We start from the raw sequence: 12,865 nt of genomic DNA, 5'->3' as shown, positions 1-12,865 counted from the left end.
ATGCTGGACTGTATCATGTGAGACTGCTAGAGCATCTGGGTGTGTGTCCTGTTTTTCAGTGTTTTGCAGCATAGGGGAATTATTTTTTATATCTCAGGCAAATAAGCAATAAGGCTGCTGTCTGCAATCTGAATGTTAAGGGGATAATAGTCCACCATCCTGGTTTACCAGACCAATCAGTGTAATGGGCAGCAGTGTAAACACACATATAAACTTTAATTTTACCGGAAAAGTAGAATCATAGATTTTGAAATGGCTTTAGGTCATCCCATACACATCACCCTACCCTCTAATTCTCCCTTTCCCCCCATTGTTTCAGCACTGGGGTAGTTAGAACAAATGATTTCTGTATATTCTTCTTTCCAACAGATCTTATTCCTGGAAACAATAATTATTGTTGACAAATATGTCACATCCTTTCTTCAAGTTAGTGGCTGCTATTTTGTTCATGGCATCTTCAGGTAAGATCTTGGGTGGGACACAAAAACGTACATGTACATGTTTTTTCTTTAGATACAATATGTTTGAATGTGAGTTGATGGTGGTGAGGGTGGGGTAGGATGAATCCAGGGTCAATACAAGAACACACACACCCAGCAAAAATACTGTATAAATCTCTTGAATTGCACTACATGCAGGGCCAGGCCAGTTATTATGGCATTCCACAAATGCCTGTCTCCCATATTTCAGAAATGGAAACCCCAAAAAAACAAACATAATTGTGGTGGTGACCCCTTTAGGCAGAGAGGTGGGGAGCTGAGTAGCAATTGCAGGTCCCTTTCTTCATACTTGGCATTCCTGTTGGAGGGAAGGGCTCAGTTCTCCACCAAAAAGATAAGATGCTTCCAAAAATGAGGAAGCAGGAAGCACTCCGCCCACTTCTGAAAACTGGTGTGGTTCAAGGCCAAGCTACACTGAAGGCTGGGAGGACCTTTTCAAGGCTGAATGGAGAAGTCCAGCAGCAGTTTCTTTTGCCTTCTTGTCTTTTGCATTTCCTCTCTGCTGTCATCACTCTCTCACTCACACACACATGCTCACACCCTTCCTCCATCATTAGTGTACCCTTTAAGCTCAGCAAGCACTGGGTCTGAAGATACTCATTCCCTGCTGATGAGGCTTAGTCTCAAGGAGGCTGGTATTTTCTTTTCACCACAATACAGGTAGTCCTTGCTTAACAACCACAATTGGGACTGGAATTTTGGTTGCTAAGTGAAGCAGTCATTAAGTAAATCTGACCCGAGTTTACAACCTTCTTTGCAGCAGTCATTAAGCAAACCACCATGGATATTAAGTAAAGCATGTGGTTGTTAAGTGAATCATGAGGTTCCCCTGCTAGAAGCTGGCTGGAAAGGTCAAAAGTGGTGACCACAGGATGCTGTGATGGTTATAAATGCGAGCCGGTTGCCAAGCACCCAAATCGTGATCACATCACAACAGGGATGCCACAATGGTCGTAAGTGTGAGGACCGGTCATAAGTCCTTTCTTCCAGCACTGTCGTAAGTCTGAACCATCTCTAAATGGGTGGTTGTTAAGCGAGGACTACCTGTCATAGCAACTAGATGAAGTCTTTAGTAGGAAAAGTTCACACTTGCACAGGTTGCCCTTTACCTGAATGCTCTGTGGGGATCAAAAGAGAAAACAGCCCTGGGCTCCTTTTCTGTTTTTTTCCTTGGGTTGTCTCACCCTTTCATAGAACTGGGTTCTTTGATTTCTGGACTTTAACTCATCTTACAATTCTTCTGGGATTCTTTCTTCCTTTGTTTGTGGTTTATTCTTTATTATGCTCTTTTTTCAGCCACAGCAGCAGAAGGAGAAAGAGTCCTGGGTGGCAAGCCGTGCGTGCCCCATTCTCAGCCATGGCAGGCTGCACTTTTTTCAGGATTCAGACTGATCTGTGGAGGGACCCTGATTCACCCATCCTGGGTGCTCAGTGCTGCCCACTGCAGAAAGGCATTGTAAGTGCAAACAACCAGGGACAGGGCAAAGGATCTGGGGTGTGCTGTTCATTTTAACAAGGATACGAAGATATCACGAAGGGAAGAAAAGCTGAAGGAGTGGAATGTGTTTGGCCTGGAGAAAAGAAGAGTGAGGACATGATGGCACTTTTCAAATCTCTGAATGGTGGTCGCCTGAAAGAAAGCAAATATTTATTTTGTCTTGCCTAAGAGGGAGGGACTTGGCTCTAATAGGCATAAATGACAAGGACACATTATGGGTTAAATCTTAGAAGAACCCTCTTGTGCCAGTAAGAGAATTTCATCAATGAAATTAATTGCACAGGGGGATAGGCGGCTCTCTGTCGCTGAAGGTCTTCGGGTAGACCTTCTACTAGCTATCTGCTGTGGATCTCTTCATGCTGAATTTTCTGTATCAGATAGAAGGTTGGATGAAATGACCCAAGGATCAGCTGTATGATTCAGTGATGATATGATCGGTAACATATGCAAAGGCATGTAGACTAAGCGCAAGAACCCTCACTGGCTGAGAGTGCATCCTAATTTACTTATACCTTCTCCCCCTGGGTCCTCTCCAAAGATGTCTGGATCACCATTCCAAGAATTACTGCCAGCACGGTCAATGAAACAATAGGGGTAGTACCTCTAACACAACCGGAGGGCATCAGATTGGAAGGTTATTCTGAGAAAGGAGACCTCACACAATTGTCTCTTCTGCTTGAATACAGTAGACTGGGCTGTCTCACTTTTCCTCCGGCAGAAACATATTCTGCATCATATACGGATGTCGCTGTATGGCAGAAAGCTGAAAAGTATTTAGTGATCAAGTGTGACCTCTATCTGAAGCAGCTAATGCCTTTGAACAAGAGGACGTGATGATACAAGTTGGTTTAAGCTACGTTATTTAGTGATAAGGCCAGCAAGATGCTTTTATGAATAAACTTACTAAGGGAGATTAGAGGGAATTCCATAACAGAATCTTCTAGGAATAATTTGGGTGGTTTGCTTCCCAAGATCCATGGTGGAATAAATGCTAGCAGGGTCAAAGTTTGCTAGCTTTCATTCCTCCCTGTTAGAAGTTCAAGGTGAGGGCAGATGAGCTGCATTGACTTTCGTACATGAACAAGGTGGTCGAGAGGTCTTTTCCTTTTAATTTTAGAACGTCCAAGGGTATTACAACAGCATCAGGCTGTCCACAGGCTAGAGCCTTCTTCCTCAAGGGTCCCTGGAATGACCAAGTGACATCAGATTACACGGTCATTCAAGAAAGCACTGGAGAACAGCGTAGGTGTAGCCTATAAAAGTTGTGGTAAGGAGGTCAGTCTTTAATGATGAAATAAAGTTGGAGGACTTCTCCAGGTTACCTTGAGCATTTTTTTAAAAGTAGGCATGATCTATGAGCATTTCAGCCTGGGGGGAGAATTAAAAAAACAAAAAGAGCCAGCCCCCTCAAAACACAGAGGTCTGGAAATCTATTTCCAAAGTCAGCCAGGGAAATAGAAGAGGGCTGATTCACTCTGGTCAACTCAGTAATCAAGGCACAAGGCCTTAGAGGCTGTTGTGATGATGGGAGATGGTGTTGCTTTGCACTACTTTGAGAAATACTTTAAAGACCAATTTTAAAAAGCAGTGGGATTTTGTTTCACCTACCTTGATGCATTCAGATAAAAACACAGTAAATGAGAGCCGGCATACAGTTACTCTTTCGCCAAGAGCCAGAGTTGCCCACCTATTCTGAAAAAAAATGAAGCAGCTCCTTCATTTTCACAACAGTCCAGTGTGGACAAATGAGAGCTTCAGTTTATTTTCTTTAAAGAAACCAGCAAGCAAAATAAATAAAACATTTTGTCAGAAAAACCTCTAGTTCCTCAATGTCTCCCTGCTGCGAGGCCTTTAAAGATGCAATGGCAACTCCAGCAAGGGAGGGAAAACAGCTTTGCTGTGGGGCAATTTTCTAGCAACAGAAGCTGATCTTGCCTTGTTCTTCCAGCTGTCCCCCTGTGCGTCTTGGAGAGCATCATCTCAAGCGCCTAGACTGGTCCGAACAGCTCAAGTTATCATCCAAAGTCATTGTGCATCCCGAATACAACCGACGAACCATGAACAATGATATTATGCTGGTTAAACTGCTGACTCCTGCCACCTTAAATGACAAAGTCAAAGTCCTTGACTTGCCTACCAGCTGCCCGGAGCCTGGAACCAAATGCCTCATTTCAGGATGGGGTACGACAAGGAGCCCCCTAGGTATGTTGACAGATAAACTGGGTTCTCATATAATTCTACATTCTAGTTGGCTTAGTGATAGTTCATTGAATAAACCAGAGAGGTTACATTTGTGTAACATGCTAAACCAAAAGCAAATGAGAAATAGTGTGGCTTAATGGAGAAGTGTGTATGACTTCCAGCAGCTTAGGGCTACATCGTGTTTTATACAACAGGTTGAATGAAACAGTGGGGGACTAACATCTGTTCTGGGAGGCAGTCCTAAGTATTATAGGGTGTTCAGGTGTTTAAAAAGAAACTTGAGGCACCTGCAATGCTTAAGACACCTATTTTGCCCCAAATAAATAGAAGTCTCAAATGCTGACCCCACCCGACTGGGGTTGTGGCATTGAAGGCCACAAAAGAGACAATGGTTGGGTGCACTTTTTGCCCTCCTGGTTTAGTTAAATGAAAGGGTCCAGCTACAGAAAAATTCCTTTAAGGCCAAATCAGAACCCAACTTCACAGTTTTGTCTACTCTTTTAAGCCATCAAAGTTAATGGCCATCATATAGCAATGAATTCCACAAGTTAATTACACCCAGGTAAGAAGCACTCCTTTTGTCCAGTCTTAATGTCTGGTCCATGCCAAAGGACAACCTTAGGTCATATTCATAAGAGGAGGGAGAAGAATGCCACTTTGCCTTAATTCTCTATCCACTTTCTCCTTTATTGAATCCTGTGTTCCATTACAGCCAAATACCCAGATGTGCTGCACTGTGCCAACATCACCATCATCAGTCACAATGTTTGCCAATCTATTTATTCCAATTATATCAAAGGAAATATGATCTGTGCTGGCAGGATGGAGGGAGGAACAGATACTTGTCAGGTAAAAGGAGTTGGAGCCCATCTAGGCAACCAGTTTAATGGGCTCTCCTCTAGTCCATGAGGAGGGCACTCAACTATGCCAGCATAATATCCTCAGTCTACATAGCTGGCCTCTACTCTGCCCTGATGAGGAGACCAGTGACGGGTACAGTCCTAACATGCAGTCTGCTTGTCGGGTTTGTTGAGAAACTCATGCCTGACCTAAAGATCACTGTGCAGGGTGCTGCAATCCCAGCAAAGCAGAGGTGTCTGCAGGATCCACCACTTTTGTCAAGTGATGAGAGTGTAATTGCATCCTTGCAATGCAAGCTCTGCCTTTGCAACATCATGATGTATGCACAGAAGAAGAGGAACTTGCATTGTGACAAGTGCTACTTTCATAAGTTGCCCTCCTTGCCTTTCCAAGGGCACTATTGCTGCAGAGCAACCTGCCTATTGAGGCATCTACATAGGGTTGACAAGCAAGTCATGGTACCAACATCCTCATCTACAGCTTTCTCTAATGAACTTGGGGCTGTTTCTCCTCTCAATCCAGCAGCACAAACCAACATGGCAATAGTGGGCAGTTGGAGATGAGGGGGCACATCAGTCTTGTTCCCTCATGTTCCTAACAATAAACACCAGGAAATAGGTAGGCATGCCTTAGACATCATGGTTCTATGTTGGGGATGGACAGAGGACCAAGGCTGGAAAGACCTTGGTTAAGTTCTTCATTCAGCCATGAAGCTCACTGGATGAGTTTGGCTTTCTCTTAGCCTCACCTACCTTAATTGTTGCTGTGAAGATGTAATGGAGAAGCAAGAGTCATCCAGTGCATTGTGCTTCTTGAAAAAAAAAAAGCAAGATATTATATAAGGGGTGGGGGAGAGAAAGAACCCATAATACTTTCCTAAGGCCTTGGGCAAATCCATCTCTCAGTGCAAATATGAATCTGTGGAAGGACTTACATTATATTTTGTTTTTTTTTTCTGAATAGGGTGATTCAGGTGGACCCTTGGTCTGCAATGGGAAACTGCAAGGCATTGTATCCTGGGGCCCCTATATATGTGCACAGCCAAATAGGCCAGGAGTTTATGTTAACGTCTGCAGATACATTGACTGGATCCAAGAGATTATCCAGAATAACTGAGGATTACATAGCAATTCTGAACAAACTCCAAGGGGAAAGGAAACCTGCTTCTCTTTTTGGTCAAATTTGCTTTGTGTTATTGATGATGCTTTTGACAGTCCTCTGGTGCTATTAAAATGTGAAACAATAAAAGCCATGTTTGTTGCCAAGTTTTCTCCAGTCCAAAAGTTTCTTTGACTCCCAGCCTCTCATACCAGCTCTCAGCGACTTGAATCTTGCTTTATAGACTTTAGAAGATACCATTTAGTTCATCAAGTCCATTCCTCTTGCAGGAACCCTAATAAAAGCAACCCCCTCAGATGGCCATCCAACCTCTGCTTGAACGTACTCAATAAAGGTGACTGTCTCATCTCTTTGTGTAACTGACTCTATTATCAACTGCTTGTACAGTTAGGAATGGGGTGTTTTTTTTTAGAAAAACATTCCACTGGAATCTGCCTTCTTGTACTTCATGTCCTGCATCCTGGGGTGAAAGACAGCAGGTCATGGCCTTCATCTCATAATTCTCCTTCAGATACTTGAACAATGCATTTTTTCACAACTTTATCTTCTTAGGGTTAAATCAAGCCAATTTTCTCAATCAGTCCATATAGGACTTAACCTTCAGTCCTCTGATCACCTTTGTTGTTCTTCTTTGGACTTCTTCCATTTTGTATGATTCCTTCTAAAAAGATGCTCTGAACTTTTAATGAGAAGAGAAGACTGAGGAGGGATTTAATAGCACTCCTCAGATTCCTGAAAGGACCTCACATAGAAGAATGAAGACCTATTCTTCATTGTTGCTGAGTATAGGACATGAAATAATGGATTTAAGTTACAGAAAGACAGGTTCTGATGAATATCAGAAGAAACTTCCTAAGAGCCATTCATCAATGGAACTGATGACCAAGAGAAGGGTTAGACTTCCATTCACTAGATATGTTGAAGTAAAGATCAGACAGCCATTTATCGAGGATGATTTAACTGAGATTCCTCCAGTGTACAGCAGGTAGGACTCAGTGACCTCAGTGCCCCTTTCCATCTGTGTAATTCTATGATTCAGTCATGTCAAAAATGAAGCAGACTTCTTTTGTTGCCATAGTGTGCACCTTTCTATAGGTAGTTGGCGTGCAACTCTTATCATCCTCTCCCACTGTAGGCATAATGGTTACATTCATACTATGGTTTAACACAAAGGTATACAACTGTCATAATAGGGACGCGGTGGCGCTGCGGGTTAAACCGCTGAGCTGCCGATCGGAAGGTTGGCGGTTCGAAACCGTGCGGCGGGGTGAGCTCCCGTTGCTCGTCCCAGCTCCTGCTCACCTAGCAGTTCGAAAACATGCCAATGTGAGTAGATCAATAGGTACCGCTTCGGCGGGAACGTAACGGCGTTCCGTGTCGTCATGCTGGCCACATGACCCGGAAGTGTCTATGACAATGCCGGCTCCAAGGCTTAGAAACGGAGATGAGCACCGCCCCCTAGAGTCAGACACGACTGGACTTTACATCGAGGGAAACCTTTACCTTTACCTATACAACTGTCATAGTTGGAGAACAAGCACAGGCCATTTTGGATTAGGAGCCTGGAGTGTTAAGGGACAAACAAGATGGTCCCCCAATGACGTAAGCTAAACTATTCTGTAAGAGTCCCAGCTAAAATGTTAGCTGATTCATCACCCACAGTCCACATGTGATTAGGCCAAGGGACACTTGAAGCAATGTCCCTTTAAAGAGACAAATGCGAAAAGCTGGTCTTTCAAGTCACCTGCTCTAAGGCTTTAAAGGAAACACTTTTTGCACAACTCTCTCCCTCGTCAGCTCTTAGTTCTTGCCCAGGTATTGTAAGCGTCTCACGATCATTTTGACTTAGTCTTCGGGAATCTCATTCAGTAAAACTCTGTCTAGATTAGTAAATCACCAAACGTATGCATTAATAACCTCCTGCCACACTGTTAAGTGTCAACACTCCAAATTATAGCTTCTGAGGATGAGATAATATATTGTTATAGGTGCCTAACAACTCCCCTCTTTGCTATGAAGGAAAAAGGAGTGACTCATAGGGCTTCAACAGGCATACTGAAGAGGTTACATCCAATGTTCTAGCACCAAAGAATGTGATCTTTAGCACCCATATTGGTTTAACCAAGCTCCAGGAGAAGTCTAGTATGAATAGGTGGGTCCCATGGTTGTCAACATCAGATTAGACCAAACTTCTCCAGCTGGATGCCTTCCAGATGTGTCAGACTGAAACTCCATCACCTCCAGCCAAAAGGGGCCTGCTGGTTGGGGATAACTGGAAAAGGCTAAATGTCTCTGCTATTTGGCAGAAGGACTATGATATATCTAGATAAAACATTAAAGTGCAGAGATATCACATTGTCAATAATGGTATATATTGTCAAGTCCATGGTGTCCCCAGTTACAACATACCAAAGCTGGACCACCAGAAAGCTGAATGAAAAGAATTGATGCTTCTGAATTGTGATGCTGGAGAAAATTGTTGAGAATGCCTTGGACCTCAAAAAGAACCAATCATTCAATATTAGATGAAGTAAAAACCAGATTTATTAGCGTTCACTGCTAGCACCATAATGAAGCTAATGTTTAAATATTTTGGGCACATAATGCAAAGGCACAAGTCATTGGAGAAAACTCCAATGCTTGGAAAAATGGAAAGCAATAGAAAAAAGAGGCCCCAAGAAGACAAGACAGCCAGATTCTATCATTGATTATACAAACATGATCTTACAAGAACTCAAAGAAGCAAGTTACTGATAAACAATCCTGGCAAAATGATGTGCCTTGGTCATAAAGAGATGGAAGCAATTGAAGAACAGCAACAATCCTAAATGATAACACTAGACACAGTCAGAAAAAAATAACCTAGAAGAAAGATCTTCAGAAAGATCCATAAAGCCTATTTGTCTTTTTCTTCTTCTTCATACATGACAGTGAATATATCTATATCAAGATCTATGACAGCTAATGTACATTATGACATGTACATTAAACCATGTTTGTTTCTCAGTGCAAGTGGAAAAATAAGCAGCTTTCAGTGTAGCCAAGTCACCTGGGCAGAGGTTGAATTTATATGATTTTGGAAGTAACATTAATTATGTTAAATTAACTTCAGAGAATTGAAAGTACCAGTTGGAACAGGGAAACAATGGCACTCTTGATGAAGGGAAGCCCAATATGACAACTGGAAATCCCTCCTTGTAGCCATGATGATTCAAAACTTGTCAATTCTCTTTGCCAGGTTATTGCTGATAAGGCAAAGATGCCCTTGCATCTTGCTCCCTGCATCCATACCACTTCTTGGGGCATTATAGAACTGGTGCTGATGACTCTCACTAGGTTCTTCAATGAATTTCCAACACCTTTGGACCCAGCAATTTACTCTTCTTGATTGAAGCCATGACCATGGTGGTGGTGGTGGTTGCCAATCATTGTGCTTTTTATATATGCAGATAAGACCATGGACCAGACTACAGGATAGCAGAAGTGCTCCTAGAGTTAAGAGTCCTCTAGGTCTATGAAAGCTTGTACAAGCCCATGGTCAGACAAAATGGCCAGAACCAAGAACTGAGCAGAACTGAATATGAAACATTATATTATTATTGATGCCATTGCCAGGAAGGCAACCTGAATCCTCAAGGACACAAACAGCCCCCATATCCCCTTTTGTAGCCATGGGAACCTCCCACGTAAGCTTGTTTGTTGAAAAAAGATGGCAACGTTTCCTGCAAACAAACAAACCTTCTTCTTAAACTTGTTCTGCCCAAATGTTAGATGTATCTGACTCATGAACTACAGCTGTTCAAATAAAGATAAGCATGCTGTTGGACACCAACAAGAAGTCCATCCCTGCCGCTGCTTGATGACACTGCATGATGGCTCATCACACTAATGAGGCAATTTATAAACTTACAGTAGGTGTCATGATACAAGCACTTAATTGTGTCCTTTGCACAATGACATCATGACCCATGTGCTGTCAGTTTAATGTTAGTGTGGCTTGTTGCAGGCACCTCTGTGCACATCCTCCATGTTCTGAGAAGGTTCAGGGTGTGGGGCATTTATTTCTTTTTCTTCTTGCTGCTGTTGTTGCTTGCTCCATCAGACAGGACAGGTGAACAGAAGTGGAAGCCTAGAGGAGCAAAGCATCAAGAGATGGAGGCTTCAGGGATTGGCAGAAAGCCTTCAAGTAGACCTTAACAGCCACTCAACCACACCAGCCTCCACCCCAGCCCTGAAAATGGGCATCTCTTTTGCTTGTTCCCTTTGGTAAAGTGGAGTGCAGATGTGGCTGTGTCTCATCACAAGCCTGAACGAAGCAAGATTCACATTCCGCCGGTTCTGCTTGTTTGCTTGTCTTTCCCATTGACAGTAGTTGTACAGCCTCAATCCCAGGATGCTCAGAGGGTTCCCGTGTGTTAAGCACTCTCAGCCCTGGATGGTGGCATTCTTTGATGGTTGGAAGTTCTACTGCACAGAGACCCTCACCCACGAACTATGACTGGTCACTGCTGCCCAATGCTACATAGGTTGGTAAGCGCATCGGTAGAGTGCAGGAACGGTATCTACTTAGGATAAATGTGAGGCCTCTTCCAAAGGAACCATCACAACAATTAAGAGAATTAAGCGAAATCGGAGAGATTCAGCCAAGTCATCTGCCTGAAATTAACAATCACCACTGAACTCAGAGGGGGAGGCTACATAAGAAGAGTTGCATGAATTCCATGAGCATATTTAGCATATTGAAAGAACAACCTTTCTCCAACTGGGACGCTCTGGATGTCTTTCTTGGCCTACCACTGACGGGCGAATGAGATAAGAACAAGTTTCAAGTTTTACTATTCTTTGTAACAGATCAGATTAGAGGAAGTGAGAACATGTGAGAAATAATTAAGCAGAACTTTGAATATGTCTCTACTTTTTTTTAATGGGGTTCCCTCCTTCAACCTCTATTTACATATAACATTTCCTGGCAAGATAAATGGCATTTCTAATTAAAAGCAACAAGTTGTGTCAGCTATAAATCTTTTGTTGAACCTCAATGCATTTTTTGAAGCTGAACCTCTGCTGTAAGAAGGAAGTATCTGAAATAATTATGGGATGGCAATCATGCCCCATACATTTAATTAGAAGTTTTTATGAGTACTTTTTGTAGGGGAGGGTGGCATATGTATTTCTGTTTCTTAATAAAGCCCTTAACTGAAAGGTAAACATTGCTGTGTATAAACAACAATAAGAAGACTTAGTAATGGTATGTTCAGAACCTGAGAGAGATTTAGAAGCTGATTGGGAAAACACTGGCTGCTGGTAATACCTTGGTTATCTGGAAAACCAATAGATAATTAGTTGGTTCACAGAGTGGCAGTTAGTAAAAAACTGAAAAAAAGATCTGCCTCAACAAGCCAAAAAATTGAGTTCCAAAACGAAAGTAATTTGGCTGCTGAGATTTCTGTAACTTGTTCCATTCCCTTCAATAAATCTTGTTAAAGAAAACTTTCCGAGAATGTTGCTTTCAGCTGAAGTCAGCAGAACCTGACAGATGCAATGTAAAAATATGTTGTGGCAGATTATGTGGTTTCCTTTAGGGGTATGTCTGAGGATACTTTTTGAGGAGGACTAGCAATGTCAGCCTTGTGTGGCAAACCAGATAGGAAACATGACCAGATGAGCTAGTTCTACTTTATTGTAAAGCTATATTATCAGAATCTTGCAAGTCTGAAAATACAATTCTCCCCCCACCTCCTTTATAGCCCAAGAAACTAAAGAGGGTCTCTTCTGAGCCTCTTGCCCTGACCACTATCCAGCTGCGGGCTATGCTGTCTCTTAGCTGACCGTCCCTTTGCAGCATCTCTTTGCCCTGTCTCCCAAGGTGTTTCCCACATGCCATTACAAGCAATGGGATTTTCTGGTGGTGGTAGTGGGGATTTGGCTTTGGATTCCTCTTAGCATACCTGTAAATTTGGCTTGGGTGTCATGGCTATGGTACTTGGAGGAGATTGTGAAGCTAAGGGTAGCCCAAGATTCATGACTACATCACTGAGTGTGCTTAATAGAGTTACCAGACATGGGCTGCTAAACTCTGGCTGACCACCAAGTGGCAGCAGAGTTTCCTGTGACTCTTTGCTGCCATCTAGTGGCTAAGTAGACATTAGCAGCCCAGGATAGATAGCCCTGTATTTGACCCGTCTATTGTTTCTGCTTGTGTTCAGCATCTTCTATGCAAATATTGGGGAACACAGCCTGAGACACTTCAAATGAACTGAACAGTTGAGGATTGCAACGAAGATAATCCATCAACAAGGATAATGATATCATGTTGGTCAAACTCTTGGCTCCAGTGCATATTAGTAAGTATATCAGGGCTATAATCCTTTCTGAGGAATTGCATTGTTCTGGGGAGCCACTGTGTGCTCCCTGGCTGAGGCACCACCATTAACCAGAAAGGTGGGAAGAAAAGGAAATCAAGGAGGGAATTAAAACTGTATGATGGAGAAGATTGGGTGGATGGGGGACTCAGGTTCAAGTTCATCCTCAATTATGGAAGCTCACTGGGTGACTTCAGGCCAGTCAGAATCTCTCATTATCACCTACCTCCCAGGGTTACTTCAGGGGGAAAACTGGAGGAGAGTGTTTTGTAAGCCACCTTGAGCTCCTGCTAGGAAGGTCAGATGGCAATCTTCAAATGGAA

The 12,865-nt window shown here is 42.9% G+C and overlaps 2 protein-coding genes across 2 annotated transcripts in view; both read left to right on the top strand.

Moving 5' to 3' along the window:
- Positions 1–12,865, top strand: part of LOC134503551 (synaptophysin-like protein 1) — a 258,926-nt gene that overhangs the window by 40,965 nt on the left and 205,096 nt on the right. The window lies entirely within an intron of this gene.
- LOC134503451 (trypsin-like) lies at positions 407–6,280 on the top strand. Its single transcript, XM_063312249.1, has 5 exons — positions 407–461; positions 1,797–1,956; positions 3,947–4,200; positions 4,913–5,049; positions 6,025–6,280. Exons 1-5 carry the CDS (start codon positions 407–409, stop codon positions 6,175–6,177), a joined length of 759 nt encoding a protein of 252 aa, XP_063168319.1. The 3' UTR covers positions 6,178–6,280.

This window comes from Candoia aspera, chromosome 10 (assembly GCF_035149785.1).
Source record: "Candoia aspera isolate rCanAsp1 chromosome 10, rCanAsp1.hap2, whole genome shotgun sequence".
Classification (NCBI taxonomy): domain Eukaryota; kingdom Metazoa; phylum Chordata; class Lepidosauria; order Squamata; family Boidae; genus Candoia; species Candoia aspera.
Note: the sequence above shows the minus strand (reverse complement) of the source record. Positions and strands in the feature narration are given on the sequence as shown.